Genomic DNA, 15850 nt, shown 5'->3' on the forward strand with positions numbered 1-15850 from the left:
AGTCTGCCATTTATGTATTTACTTTCACAGGACTGGCTGACATGGTTACAATCGAAAACATAGCCTGAAAAAAACAACACTTACCCCAATACTATTTGATTGACTGAATGAAGACCCTATAAGGACATTCATCCAATCACAACAGCGCAGTCTTTGCATTGTCAAGACTTGACTTGTGATCATGTGCCTGACCACTTCGTTTTTTTCATCGACATGCCCGTGGGTGCACAAGGTTCATATGACAACTCGTCAACTCGTACACCTGGCGGAATAATGATCATTGCGCCAATGTAAACTAGCAACAAGATGTTGGGTCGTGCCTGCTGCCCTGATGCACTAGGTTTAGGGCCCTGATATTTATAAGTATAAGTATATATACTCTTTTGATCCCGTGAGGGAAATTTGGTCTCTGCATTTATCCCAATCCATGAATTAGTTAAACACACTCAGCACACAGTGAAGTGAAGCACACACTAATACCGGCGCAGTGAGCTGCCTGCAACAACAGCGGCACGCAGGGAGCAGTGAGGGGTTAGGTCAAGGGTACTTCAGCCGTGCCTACTGGTCGGGGTTTGAACCGGCAACCTTCCGGTTACAAGTCCGAAGCGCTAACCAGTAGGCCACGGCTGCTCCTAAATATTAAAACCTGTATTATATGCCAAAAACTATATAATTGAATTCTTACATAATGAATATCACTACTTCACATATTGGTCTTTTGGTCTATGTTTGGGGTATGAGTATCCATGGTTTCTCAAACAGATATTGTGGAAAGTGTACAAATTAAAATGGAGGCACAACATGTATTTACAAAAATGTTATACACTATATCATAAATCATTGACTAATAGAAAACTGGACCAATTAAAAGCTTAGAGAAAACTGCAAGCCAAAAGTTTTTGGACTTCTGTTACTAAAATGATTCACTAAATTGTGAAGCCGCTACCTGACTATATCACACAATTAGAATGTATTTTCATTAGAACTAGGTGGGTTCAGTCAGTGTTTTGTTTATATTCTGTAGCACATCAGCATAGCTCAGCAGTACTTCAATGTGTGCTTGTCTCAGTGTATATAGGATAATATTAATTTTTGATTTTTTAATATTGTACAATTACAAAAGAAGTTCCTGGTGCAGCTTATGGTCTAGACATAAGCCTAATCCAACCCTTTGTTTCAATGGAATGACATTTACAGAAGTATGTATGAATATAAATATTTTTTTTTAATTATTATTATTATTATTAGAATCAGGTTTGCATTTTTGTGTGTGTAGGCCTATCAGTGTAATGTGTTGTCATTTGTTTCCAAAGTAACATAAAGCACCATGATAATATTATGCTCTGCTGTGCTGGTGGCAACTCCTGACATTTTTGCTCCCCCATTTGATAAAAGCGTATCTGAGGCTTCCAGCGCCAACTGCCTTAATGTGTCAGGGATAAAGCTCCGTAACATTTTAGACTAATTTTTCATTGCATGGGTCATTGGATGGTACCAGAAATAATTTTTCCTTATGTTGCATTATACACATTTTGATATATGTGGGGAAACTATGAGTGTGGTGGATAGACTTATCACCTTACAATTGTATTTTCATCCTGTGTTGTGAGAGTTTTTCTTGTGTTTTATAAGCTATTGGATGCCTACATTTCCCTGGGGATAAATAAAGTATGTATCTACCTGTCTATATATCTATCTATCTATCTAAAGCTGCAGAAAACGAAGTGACTAAAAGCAGTAACAAAATCCCAAGGTTTTTATAAGAAGCCTGTTAGGTACTATCAACAGTTGCACACAGTTATACAATGATTGCCTGAATTCCTTTTTTGTACAGGTGCACATCTGTAACCCAAAGCATTAAAAATTAAAGATTTTTTCCAAATTAAAGATGACTTTCTATTTTGTGCTGGCAGAAGTGACTGTCGGCCATCCACATCCTTACACATTTGAATATTCTATGTGCATGTACACTGTAGGCCTAAGTGAGTGTGTGCATGTGTGTGTTTGCTTCTCTGTGTATGTGTGCTTCTGTGTGAGTGTGTGTGTGTGTTCGCTTGTGTGTGTGTGTGTGTGTGTGACTATGAACGTGTTCATGTGTGAATTTGTGTGACAGTTTATGAATTTGTGTGTGTTTGTGTGTGCCCAGATAGCAAGAGGCTGGCGAACCACTGTCGGTCCATTGGGGGCATAGCTGGCGGTCCATTGGGGGCATAGCTGTCAGTCCATTGGGGGCATAGCTGGCGGTCCGCTGGGATTTTGCTAGGGTTGCCAACCGTCCCGAATTGGGCGGGACATCCCATATTTTGGGTGATTTTGATTTGTCCCGTCAGGGACAGCACCACTCCCGATTTTCAATCACAGCTCATCGGCCTTGTTAACTTGTCAATAGTAGGCTACTGTAAACGCACCTGGAACGAAGTGTCCAGTGGCGCCGCAACCACGCGCATCTCGCACTGTGCGCACGGCACCAAGGGACAGAAGGGGCACCACAATTTAGCCAGAGAAGCTTTACTGCAAACTGCTTTTCACTCTTCTTAGAGAACGATTACAATGTCAAAATGCAGCAACAGCATCTTACATAAGGATGATACTTTTTGGGTCCTCTCAGTCTCTCTATTATGCAGCAGATCTAACTTGAACGTTATGCTACTCGTTTTAATTGGGAACGAGAGGGAGAGAGGGTGGAAGTTTCCAGCTGGCTTGTGATCATTGGTAATTGATTTCACCCTTTTAATATAAGAAACTTTTAAAAGGAAATGTGAACAACAAAAACAACGCGAGGAGATTGCGGAATTATCCGGTTCACACACTGCTACTGACCATTTACAATGTGAGGGCACTTTGACATAGGCTGCACGCACTGTGATTTGGACTGATTCAATATGAAGAGTGGTCAATTGCCTTTGTGTAATGGAATTGGTGAGTCTTGAAGTCTTCAATAATCCGTTTCCCTTAAACTAAGCATTTACATGAAGCACATGATTGCTTTGCCAATTGAAACACTTTCCACTTAGATAGCTAGGTGGCTACCAGGTTCATAATTCACTTTTAATTGCAAAGAGAAAATATCTAGCTAGCATCATTACATGCTTCTATTTCCACAGGAATGAAGGTTATTTAAACCAACTTAACTTATCATTGTGCTATAGGCCTAAATGTGGCACAAACAATGTTAGACTTTGTGGAATGACCATAGGCTATATTTGAATGGAGCTGGCAAAATATTATGAATACCGTGTAGACAATGCTCTTAAAGTGACAGTACACCATTTGTAAATTATTATTATTATTTTTTTTTTGGGGGGGTGGGGGGGGGGGGGTGGTCCCGCATTTGAAGTGAAGAGTCCCTCATTTGGGGTTGAGGAAGTTGGCAACCCTAGATTTTGCTCATCGGTTCTCTGGCGGATTGCAGACAAATTGGCCAATATTTTGCCACTATTGGTCTAAAATCTAATTTTTCTGAGTCTCTTTTCTTGGGGGGAAGGCCATTCGCCTTGTTCGAAGAAGACTTGTATTCCCCAAGACAACCAAAAGGGGGCGATACAAAAGGTTTTATGAAATCCGGCCACTGTTTACGGAAGTCCAAGTGACGTGTCAATATTCGCACAGGCATTGTGGGATCGGAACGACTCTAGCTATGGTGAATTCAGGAGCCATGAAACCCATGGCTGAAACGAACAAATAAGTTATTCTTACTAGCTGTTAACGTCACTGGACATATATCTATGATGACAAGTGTTATGGGTGATGCATTGGATACCTGGTGAAGGGAGACAGATGACGTCCACGGCAGTCTAATCCTGCAATCAGACGATTAGTGCAAGAAAAGTGGAAGATTGTGTCAATGGACGCTTGTGTAGTGCTTCACATCGCTTTTATTTTTTTACTGGAGGTGAAAAAGTAGGCCGGACCCTGTCTTAGGATTGCTATTGCAAGCCTATTATTTTCATGTTTTGGATATTTGGCTTGAGACAATAGCAATAATGTCGACGAGCAGCCCTGAAGCCGTGAAGAAATTGCTTGAGAACATGCAAACGGATTTGCGGTCTCTGTCCATGGAATGCAAGAAAAAATTCCCCCCTGTGAAAGAGGTAACGTTAGCTAGCTAGCTAACTAGCCAGCGTCTAGTAAATGAGTGTTGCTAAAGAATGTATGACTAGTCTTTCCCGTACAAACCTTACTCCCAAATGGATTTTCATGTGTTCGCTGATGTCATCAACACAGCGGTAGCCTACTATAAGCAAGGGTTGCTTGAGAGATGACACTTCAATTGGTAATGCAGCTGTCTCAGCTGCATATGCAGTGGGGTAAGTTAGCCAGATCTCTGACAATAAAGGAATGGCTCTCAAGCTGCTTGTCAAGCAAACGATCTGTTCAATACCCCAACATATGCGTTTATAAGTTACACTAGGCCCATCAATTAGTGGTTGTGCACCGACCTCAGAGTGAATGCGGACGGATTTTCTTTATTCCATCTAACGTTGGCGTTAAATGAAACTTAGTTTGGTTAAACAACATGGAGCTGAATTAAATTACATAGATATCTGTTTAGTTTGTCGTTTATGTATGAGTTCAGATGAGAGTGGACCGAGTAAAAGGCCACGTTTAAGCAGCCTACTATGCATTCTGACTCTTGCGTCTTGGGCGACACAGCATCCTCAAAAGCCTCTGGACTTATACGTGTCAGTGATGCATGAGGTTGATCAGATGTAACCATTTACATTTGTGATATTTTGTCTGCCCTTATTTGTTTGCATGATCTCAAATACGATCAAATACTTGGCTTAACCATACACTTATTACTTGGAGGCCTGGTACAGTAAGCCTCTAGCCATACAGTAACCGTTTTGGTTGAAAATGACGGCTACTTACCTACAAGACCATATAGGATCAGAAACTGATCCCGGGTGGACCAGAATTGTTTTGTAGCCTGTGAAAGCTATAGGCTAGAGCAGGTCACAACTAGGGTTTTGTCATCATTACTCCTATGAAGGAACTCTAAAGCTTCCATACATTAGGGAAATACTTTTCCCATTAAGATATGACTTTTATTGAAGGAATCAAATGGAGCAATCAAAACATATTTGGACACTTGAGCTTGAGCATTATGGTAGGATACAGCCTGCCCTACAGTTTATCACAAAGTCCTTCAGTTGTAGGACATTGAAATGCATGGAATTTTCTTCAACATATGTTTTTATGTATTATAATTTGGCAAATCAATGACTCCAAGATTTCATTTGTATAAACTAGTGAAGTCATTGAATGTTTATAAATGTAAAGCGAGAGCTTTGAAAAATTCTTGTTCGAGTGAGGATTCGTGAAAAATGGTCATTGACTTTGAGAACCTTTGCAGCTTTTAAACAACTGGAAACATGACAAACATAGAAAAACAGATAATTGGTGTAATAAAATTCAAATGGTTAACAAATTAAACCAGGGCTCCAGTGACTAGGCCCAACCTGTATCTCTGCTAACTTGTCAGGTTAACTGTATAGTGTTTTTGCAGCCTGGCTTGTTACAGGGTATAGGCCAAAAATGAATAACTGCTAAACAACCTCTGGCCTTGTGTGGGAACTCAGTCACACTTCCAAGTGTTCCTTAGTCTAGTTATCTTTGAAGCCCTACGTGGAAATGTGTTGAATAACTGTACTGTACTGCTCTCCCCTTCATCTTTTTGTGAGCTCTAGTAAACACTGGTTCTGACACGGGGCTCAGTAAACCATTGAGATGCTCGAGTGTTGAATATGAAAAGCAAGAAAGCAAGGCTGAATTTGCATTTTTGGTGTTTTTGAAGTCCACATGTACCAGTGTATCTGTCAGTTACTCTGGAGGTCAGTGACGGGTGTGTGTTGTGTTTACATGGCCAACATTAGGCTCACTTTGGAGAAATGTTTGATTATGGCCAGATATCTCCAAGTGAATTATTACCCTGCAGATTAGCCTAATGCCTAGTGTTTTGTCCCTGAAAACTGTCCTTTGAGAAAGAGTATTCAGTGAGGCCTAGTAGATCCAGATCTTTTGAGTGTATTTCCTGGAAAGTTGATGTCAAGAGCTCATTTCAGCTTTCCTCATTCTAATGTTCTTATCATAAGTAGAAACATCCCCAAAATTGTCTATGATTCTCGTGTTTTTTTTAATTTTTTTTATCAATGTCACATGAGTAGAGTGCATCTGGAATTTATTCTGTCTGCCTTTCTGAAATGTGTAGCCTGTTGTTTTTCTCTGAAACACTTTCTAAAGTGAGCTGAGGTCATAATGGACTTGTTGCCTTGATGTTTAGATCTAAACATCTAAACTTTGAGAGAGTTTGCTGTTTTCCTGATGAGTTGCCCAGCTGTTAAGGAAAAGTTGGCTGTGTTTCGGGGGCCAAAAATACACTTGTAGGCTAGCAGCCATGAGGGTGTGGTACATTTAAAGATTTTCAGTGTTTTCTTCCATATGTAGGGACTTTTAAAAACAGTTCCTCTTTTGTGTATGGTCAGCTTGTTTCCTTGGAGGAGAGGCTTCAGTGCCAGCTTTAAATAGGCCTACATTCTACATACAGGCCTACATAAATAGGCCTACATTCTACATACAGGCCTACATAAATAGGCCTAAATCCATTTGGCCCCTTAGTGCAGGTGTGTTGTTAGTTATGTCGCCAAAATCAAATTGGTTTTAAAGTTACCATAGTGATTATTATCATTTTGACTACCTTAGATTGATGTGGTGTTTCACCCTCTCAAGAGATCCCCAACTTAATTTGTCTTTAATCCTCCTCATCACCATTAAGACAGTTCATTTCAGTTAGAACTACCCTGTAGGCTAGAAGGATTTCATTCCTAGGCCTGAATGAAGGTTATTTATAGGCAGCTGTAGCTAGCTGTCATACAATACATAGAGCCTATTCATTACTGCTCAGCCAGTTTATCCAGTTTAGGATCAATTTGCATTAGGCCTATACAACATTTTGTGTCTAACATCCCCGGACTCAACAAGTAGTCGTAGTTATAAGCTTGTTTGTCTATGAGAATGTTTCCACAAGGTTATTGAAACCAGGAAAGACTTCCTTATTCCTGATTGTTGTGAAGCACAGTGGTACTGTCTGACTAGAGTCATTACATCCATTAAATCCATGCTTTTCCTCAAAGACAACTTGTTATTGTTATTTTAGCTGTGGCTAGGCTACTTCACCACGCTGTCTTTCTTTGCACATTTCCATCTGGTTTAGCTTCCTGTGCTGGAAGTCCATGCGTTGGCTTTGTGAGGACAACCACTAGGTGGTTGGACTGGAGCGCACTGATCTCCCCTTATTCGCCCACAACCTCCCTCAAAGGCCAGAAGCTCCCAAATCCAAACAAAGGCAGAGAGTGAGGCCTGCACTTTTTAAGATTAGGCTGGCTATTAGTTCGTCATGGATGTTGATTCTGGAGTAGAGACTCGAGCCAACTGAAATTAAATCTCTGTTGCCTAGTTATTTCCAGATTTGTGGGTATTCTCGACCTCCACCTTTAGCAGTGAACCACAGTGTGTTTTGCTGTTTTGGATGTACAATTTGTTTGAGGGTCATATCTTATCTTATTATCTTATATCTTATTTCAAGGGTTCTTGAATGTAATTGAATGTGTCACCTGTTTTCTTACTGTAGTCAGTGGTTGGTACTTTGGTTGAAAACAATCTACCAAAATGGCATGTAAACCCCAATACAAATGCCAACAAAAGGCTTGCTTGCATGCAAAATATTGTCTTTTTTAGCAAGGTTTGTGATATTTTGCTGTTGAAAGATTTATTTTTTAACATTTTCGTGGGGTTGGAGGTCCAATCCAGACCACATAACTGCATGGGGCATTGCTTAGGCCCTAGGTGGAGCTGCATGGGGCATTGCTTAGGCCCAAGGTGGAGCTGGAATGACAAAGTGTGTGTTTATCTGCCCTCCAAATCATTGTATACCAACAAAATGAGAAGATGAGAGTTGTCTATAAAAGCATGCTTCAAAAAGTGACAAACTATTATGTGCTCTCTCTTTTAAGAGAAAAGATCAGTTGTGAATAAAACTAAATAAGGTTTTATATTATGGGTCCATGATTGTTGTTTGTAATTTCATTGACCTTTACTAGGCATTATTACAACACTGGTCAGTCATGTTTGTATTAACAATGCTCTCTTTGAAGACCTCTGGGGAGTAGGCTAGGCCAGTCAGAAGTCTTACCAGGCCTCTGGCAGGAGCCACACTGAGAAAGCCGCAGCTGTGGCATGTAACCTTGTTGGCTGAATGAAGTGGTTTATTTTAATACAGTCTCGACACCCTTCTGCCCTTAACAGGGTAAACAGCATGATTTTAATGACATACTACCTCAAATGCCAGAGGACTGTGTCCACTTTGTCTTCCCATTTTAGCATCAAAATGCTTTAATGCTTTGGCAGACACCTGGGTTCAGCATGATTGTTAGTGATGTACTTTATATTGCGAGGTACTTTATATTGTGTTAGTCTTACATTTCATGGCCTTCGATGTAGTTGAAAACTTGTTGGAAACACAGTTTGAAAGGACTTGGACATAACCTTACCATCTTGTATTCAATAAGGACTCGGACATAACCTTACCATCTTGTATTCAATAAGGACTTGGACATAACCTTACCATCTTGTATTCAATAAGGACTTGGACATAACCTTACCATCTTGTATTCAATAAGGACTTGGACATAACCTTACCATCTTGTATTCAAGAAGGACTTGGACATAACCTTACCATCTTGTATTCAATAACATTTTCAATGTTGTGCTCTTGCTCCAGCTCCTGACTGTTATGAAATCCTTTACGATGAATCCTAAGGCATCTTCTGCGTCTGTACTTTCTCGCAGCACCTAGATGTGAGCACAGCTGCCTACCTGCACAGCCCCAGAGCTGTCTGAGCCAGATGAACCTTTTCACGCGTGTACAGGCAGACCTGTTGTTCACACCGTTTGATTTGCAGCGGATCTGACGGCTGATCACAGCACTGCTGAGAAAGCAAGTAATACACTGAACAGGAGGGCACACTTTGTGGTAGTCACAGTAAACATGGAGCTATTAAAAGGCTGAACAGGGGCAAATGCCCGATGGTGAGACAGACAGACAGACAGACAGACAGACAGACAGACAGACAGACAGACAGATAGACCTTTTGTGGACTGCACAATGTGGGTCGGCAGCCAGAGCTCAGCTATAGAGTGCACATTGCTCTGAGCTGTCTCAGACACACACACACACTCCATCCCCACTCTAACCCCCTCCAGCCCTTCAGCAATAGGGTCATTTCTGGCTGCAGAGCTTGTATGGCATATTTTCCCTGATGCTTTTATGTCCATGTTGATTCTAGCACAGTAATGGATAGTGGATGCATATCTGCTGTAGTGCACTACTAAAGGGTACAGTATGTAGTCATGTGAAACTATGTCATAAATAACAACATATTTTAGTCCTACTGACTACTGGCTTGTCAATAAGGTTACAGTACATTGAAGTTGATGGGCTGGGTTTTTTTTTTCAGCTTTCATTTTGTTTTACTTTCATTTTTCTTTTAATACTTACCACACAGTTGGGTGTGTGGACACACACAATTACAACGACATCTTCAGCTGCAAAAGACTCAATCATGTTAGCCAATACGCAAGTGCAGGCCACAGAATGAGTCATAAGTGATGTCACTACATGGTGGTCCACTTAGTTTGTATTTTGGTTTGGTGTGACCCTGACAGTGTTTCTGTTTTTCAGAAACCTTGTCCTGCTCATGTAAACAGAAAGCTAGAGTAGTAATGGGTAGCGTATCCAGGATTGAGCCTGTGGAAATTAACAGGGTTTTGTTTATCTTTGTGTTTATTTCTAGGCTGCAGAATCCGGGATTGTGAAGATAAAAACTATTGCTGCCAGAAACACAGATATTCTAGCAGGTAAACTAAATCTGTCTTTCATGAAATTACAGGCCTAATGTTATTGTGGAGCTCCTGTAATGTCTGGCAGAACACCCTGAGGAGTGGTCATTGGTGGTGTTCTCATGGGAGACCTGACGGCCTGAATATTCTCCCTCTGTGTCTCTTAGCCAGTGTGAACAGTGCTTATTGAACTCTTCCTGAAATACTGTACATGGAACTATCAGTCCCGAAGCTATCATTACCACTTCTACTTTAATGTGTCTGAGACCATGTCTATGTGGCATTACGCAAGTACAAAAAGTACCGATGTTGACGTACATACTGAAAGTACAATGTTAATTGTACGTACAAACATTTACAGGGTTACATTTTCAAGTCTTAAAAGGAATCTTATCAAGTGAGGCTAACAAGATTAATTTCAATGTACTCAGAACAGTTAAACAATGTGTACGCTTATTGATAACATTGAACAGCATGTTTTGTGGTTTGACTTGTCACTGGTAACTGTCTCTGTCTCATATCTGCATTTCTGTCTCATATTCATCTTCATTATCAAGTTGTATCTGCCCCGTTCTGCATGGACTGATTGTCACTTTCAGCAACTTGGTTCCTGTTTAGTGTGTATGGACACGTGACTAGGGATGCTATTGTTACCGTAAAGGTCATTGGTGTCAGATCAACAGATATTTTAACACCAAAGATTCATTCAGTTCAAGTGCAGGCTGAAAGTATTCAGCTGAAGCACAAACTAAGTACATGAAGGAAATGCTACCAGTTAGTGACCAGAGACCAGAGGAGAGTCCATCACTCATAACTACAGCTCTCACTAGCCCCATTGTGCATGCCTTCAGTGCTTCTTTGTGCAGCATGTGCTGTTGACGCTTCCTTCTTGATGAGGTCACTCTATTCAGCAGTGTGAGTGAATTGGTGGACGTGACGTGACGTGACGTGACGTGACGTGACGTGACGTGACGTGACGTGACGTGACGTGACGTGACGTGACGTGACGTCTGCTTGTGTGTGCAGCTCTGAAGGAGAACAGCTCGGAGGTGGTGCAGCCGTTCCTCATGGGCTGCGGGACCAAAGAGCCCAAGATCACCCAGCTGTGCCTGGCCGCCATCCAGAGACTCATGTCCCACGAGGTGGTGTCCGAGGTAAGGGTGCGCCACAACAACAACACAACAACACAACAACACAACAAGACGACTAGACGGAGCCGCTGATTCCTAGGTTGAAAAAATGTTGAAGCAATATTGGCCAGACATCTTACAAAACAACAACAACAAAACAGTGTGTTGCTAGCCTTATTCTCAAGAAGCAAAGAAATATTGTCTGTTGTAGTCCACTGTTCACAAAATCATAAAACCACAGTGCAAACAGTAATATGATGGAAGTGCCTATGGCTGAACTCCAGCCGTAGGTATGTCTTTACCAGCCCCTCTCACTGGTGCCATATTGCTTCATTAAAAGATGCTCCTTGAAATCCTGCGTTTTCAGTACAAACCATAAAAGTGCTTCTATTTGAACTAAGCCAAATTCCCATACTTCCTCTTCACTGGTCATGAATCTAATGGCAGAGCCCAGACATGCTTAAGCCACAATCCCTGGGTCAGATCACCAGAGGAGACCAGCGGTCTGGAAAAAAGAAGCCGTGCCTGTGGCTGCCGCGCGCAGTGATCAGGAGCGGTCATCCCTGGCTCAGTACAAAAAAAGCCCTTTTCCTCATGGTCCACTGCCCCCGCATCTCCCATAAGCCCTGGGGTTTAGCGCTGTGACAGGGACCAGCGGTGGACGAGGTCGAGCTCTTTCCAAATACCCCACACCGTTGTCAATCGTAATTCAGATTCTCGGTGGAACTGGCAGAATTTCAGAGCATGTAGAGTACATTTGGATGTTGGTTCAAAGACTTTTTTTTATGTTTTGTTTCCAGATTATTCTTTTGTTTTATGTGCTTTATCAGTGTTTTGTGTGGACAGAAAGAATTTGGATGGCAGCAGCATTTTGTTATAATGACCTTTGAAACTCTCATTTAAATCTTTGGGACAGGCCATCCTCTAGCCTACTCTATGTGACCTCATGGCCTCACCGTGAGGCTATGATGTTGACCTCTGACATTTTCTTACTGACTCATTGATCTGAGGTGTGAAAATGACCCTTCCTCATGAGGCTTAAGCGTGTGCGTGTGTGTATGTGTGTGTGTGTGTGTATGTGTGTTTGTGCTGTGTATCTGTGCGCGTGTGTGTGTGTGCGTGCCTGTGTGTGTGTGTGTTGGCCAGGCGGCGGCTGGAAACATCATTAACATGCTGTGGCAGCTGATGGAGAATGGCCTGGAGGAGCTGAAGCTGCTGCAGACAGTCCTGGTGCTGCTCACCACAAACACGGTGGTGCACGACGAGGTCTTGTCCAAGGTACTGGTGCACACGTTGACCTCTCCCTGCCTGGCCACAGGTCATCAGCAGATGTCGAACTGTGGACAGTAGTACATCACTGTGATGTTTGTAGTAGATCACTGTACTCAGAAGTGTAATGAAAACAAAACAAAGCAAAACCATGAAAGAAGAGCAATATGTATCAAATTGTTAAACTCATGTTAAAAAAGTTAAGTTCTTCTAAAATCTTTAACTCTATCTGGTGTTTAACTCAGTACCACAGTAGCAAGTCCTCTCTCTAGTCCCTTTCCTCAGGAGAGATGGCTTGTGTGCATTAGCTGGTCTGTTCACACCCACCTCACGCTGGGCTTTCCTCCAACACAGATGTTGCGCCTGCTTGCCTTTAGATGTGTGTAGCATCAGTGTGCTGGTCACTAAAACAGGCTTTTTTCTGACCCTAGGCCATCGTCCTGTGCTTCCGCCTTCACTTCACAAAGGACAACATCACCAACAACACAGCAGCCGCCACAGTGCGGCAGGTGGTCACGGTGGTCTTCGAGAGGATGGTGGCAGAAGACGAGCGCTTTAAAGGTGAGCGTGCCCCTCATTAACACCCGTTCACTGCTACGTGCGTGTGTGTTTTTCTCCTCCTCCTTATGAATAGAGGAGAAGGGTCTGTGTGTGTGTGTGTGTGTGTGTGTGTGTGTGTGTCCCAGAATAGAGGATATTATCACTTCAAAACGCTGAGGCGCCCTGGAGACGTTTCCTCCGGCAGGCTCATTTCGCAATCACGTCTTCTTGCCTTGGTTTTCCTCTGGAGCCAGGAAGGGGAGGTATTCTCAGATCACCAAAAGCTGCTTATCCCATGACTTAAGTCTCAACTCCATGAATAAGTAATGTGTGTGTGTGTGTGTGTGTGTGCATTTTTTTTTTTGTCTTTTTCTTTTCGGACTGTGTTAATTTTATTTCTGGCCCTCTGTGTCCATGTATGATAATATAATTAGGAACAGCAGCTCCTGTGGCTGCCTGGCGTTAATGTAATTCAAGACAGGCGTGTGTGCGTGTGTGTGTGTGCGTGCGTGTGTGTGTGCGTGTGCGTGTGCGTGTGCGTGTCTGTGTGTGTGTGTGTGTGTGTGTGTGTGTGTGAGAGAGATTCAGTGTGAGTACTGATGTGTGCTTCCATGCCAGTTTGTGTGAATATGTTTGTATTATGTGCATATATGCTTGTGCAAGTGTATCTGTCAGTATGTTTGCAAGTGCTTGCATGCCTGTGTCCAGCACCGGGCAGTCACATGAGTGCCCTCTTCAGCGTTCCCACTCAGTCCTGTATCAGGGGCCAAGCTGAGTCGAATGTCCCTCACCTCTCCCTCCCTCCCTCCCTCCCTCCCTCTATCCCTCCCTCTCTCCCTCTCCCTCCCTCCCTCTCTTCCTCCACCCAGGCATGGCCGACGAGCCCCCGCCAGTCCAGGGCAACAGCAACCGCCGCTCGGTCAGCACCCTTAGGCCCAGTGCCAAGGACGCCTACATGCTCTTCCAGGTACATCCAACAGGGGGAGCTATATATTTATTGTATTGATATATTCCCAGTTGGAAATGGCTTTGTTAAGGATGTTTTCTTATGTCCATCTGTGTGTTTTGTGATATTCGCAGTTTCAGAGATATGATTTTGCAATTGGTTTGGGACAAATGTGGTTTGGCCAAGGATATAAAAAAAGACTAGAATTGGGGAACACCCATAAATAATCTTGCATGTGGACAGCTTGAGTGGTTGTTGAGGGTTGGCTGACTCTAGATCTCAGAGGGCTTTTAGGTGTGTCCTCCAGTCCTACGTGTTCTATGCTGAGGAAACACTCAATTCACAATTCACTCAAACACACAATTTCATTCACAAACAATGACCATTTTTCACGAGCTCTTCCTCGCGTCACTCTTGTCACAGGACCTGTGTCAGCTGGTCAACGCGGACGCGCCGTACTGGCTGGTGGGCATGACCGAGATGACGCGCACGTTTGGCCTGGAGCTGCTGGAGTCGGTGCTCAACGACTTCCCGGGAGTCTTCTTGCAGGTCAGCATTTTCAGCTGGACTTCCTCTCCGCAACTTGCCGCTCGAGCCCTACGAGTCACAACACTGCTGAGTGCACTGGGCTGTGTGTCTGCTGGCCAATGCATTTCACCTTGACTCATCATGAGGGTCATAGCTCTGTTCTTGTTTCTCATTATTCATGTGTCATGTGTGATGCACCGAAGCATTCTCCCTCTCTTATGTTATGTAGAATATAATATGGCTCTTACCTGGGGTAGGGTGATTTCTTATTAAATGTAAGGTTGTTTAAGGTGTAGGGTGTTTTTAGGTGTGTTTAGCATTAGCTTACTTATTACCTATTGTGCTTTGTCAGAATGAAAGAATATTTTGACTATTGTTTTGACAAGATAGATAGATAGATACTTTATTGATTCAAGACAATTCTGTGTATTGTCTGATGAAGCTGTCTCTCTCTCTCTGTGTATAGTCTGATGAAGCTGTCTCTCTCTCTCTGTGTATTGTCTGATGAAGCTGTCTCTCTCTCTGTGTATTGTCTGATGAAGCTGTCTCTCTCTCTGTGTATTGTCTGATGAAGCTGTCTCTCTCTCTGTGTATGGTCTGATGAAGCTGTCTCTCTCTCTCTGTGTATTGTCTGATGAAGCTGTCTCTCTCTCTCTGTGTATTGTCTGATGAAGCTGTCTCTCTCTCTCTGTGTATTGTCTGATGAAGCTGTCTCTCTCTCTCTCTGTGTATTTTCTGATGAAGCTGTCTCTCTCTCTCTCTCTCTGCGTCCCCCCCTGCAGCACCAGGAGTTCAGCTTCCTGCTGAAGGAGCGTGTGTGCCCGCTGGTCATCAAGCTCTTCTCGCCCAACATCAAGTTCCGGCAGGGCAGCAGCAGTGGCAGCACGGCGTCGCCGGCGCCCGTGGAGAAGCCCTACTTCCCCATCTGCATGCGCCTGCTGCGCGTCGTCTCCGTGCTCATCAAGCACTTCTACAGCCTGCTGGTGAGGAGCACCAGGACTCTCGATCTCGATCTCCCATCTCCCATCTCCCAGATTGTAGTTGGGATGTTTATTTTGTGAAATTTTCTTTTTATGGCGTAGAGTGCCATGCGGGCTTTTGCTTTTAGTGCATCTCCATCTCTCTCTTTCACTCTTTCTCTCTCTGTCGGACTGTGTTTCTCTGACCCTGTTTACGCTGAGTAAACGCATAGAGTAAACCAGATGTAAACGAGGCCCTTATATCTCGATCTCTCTCAGTGTCTCTTTCTCAATCTCTTTCTCGTGCCTTGTGTGCTGTATCTCATCACTGTCTCTGTGTCTGTGATTCTATCTCTCGCAGTCTCCTCCATTTTCTTACTCTGTTCATCTCTCTCTCTGATTCTCTCTGCCTTAGGCTGTCCATGTCCACACATAATTGTGTATTTTTAAATGCAGAGATTTTTTTTTATTGTTTTGGCCTTTCGTCCACACAAAAGTTCAGTTTTCTTATTTTTAAAAGCTGTGGTGTGGTGGACAGAAAAAATAGAGTTTTGAGATTGTGACGTGACGTTTTCTCCTGT

At 42.9% G+C, this 15850-nt stretch overlaps 1 protein-coding gene across 2 annotated transcripts in view; it reads left to right on the top strand.

Annotated features, from left to right (window-relative positions):
* Positions 1-3627: 3627 nt before the first annotated feature.
* mon2 (MON2 homolog, regulator of endosome-to-Golgi trafficking) overlaps positions 3628-15850 on the top strand; it is a 38530-nt gene continuing 26307 nt past the window's right edge. For both annotated transcript variants that reach the window (XM_076271543.1, XM_076271544.1), the window contains exons 1-8: positions 3628-4091; positions 9852-9915; positions 10924-11051; positions 12174-12305; positions 12728-12857; positions 13706-13803; positions 14206-14331; positions 15093-15293. In XM_076271543.1, coding sequence (XP_076127658.1) covers positions 3984-4091; positions 9852-9915; positions 10924-11051; positions 12174-12305; positions 12728-12857; positions 13706-13803; positions 14206-14331; positions 15093-15293 — 987 coding nt within the window. In that variant the 5' untranslated portion in view covers positions 3628-3983. The remainder of the gene's footprint in view (positions 4092-9851; positions 9916-10923; positions 11052-12173; positions 12306-12727; positions 12858-13705; positions 13804-14205; positions 14332-15092; positions 15294-15850) is intronic.

Source organism: Alosa pseudoharengus, unplaced genomic scaffold (assembly GCF_046254945.1).
Source record: "Alosa pseudoharengus isolate Yale_2024_CS ecotype anadromous, Long Island Sound unplaced genomic scaffold, YU_APseudo_1.1 YU_APseudo_1.1_scf_10, whole genome shotgun sequence".
Taxonomy (NCBI): domain Eukaryota; kingdom Metazoa; phylum Chordata; class Actinopteri; order Clupeiformes; family Clupeidae; genus Alosa; species Alosa pseudoharengus.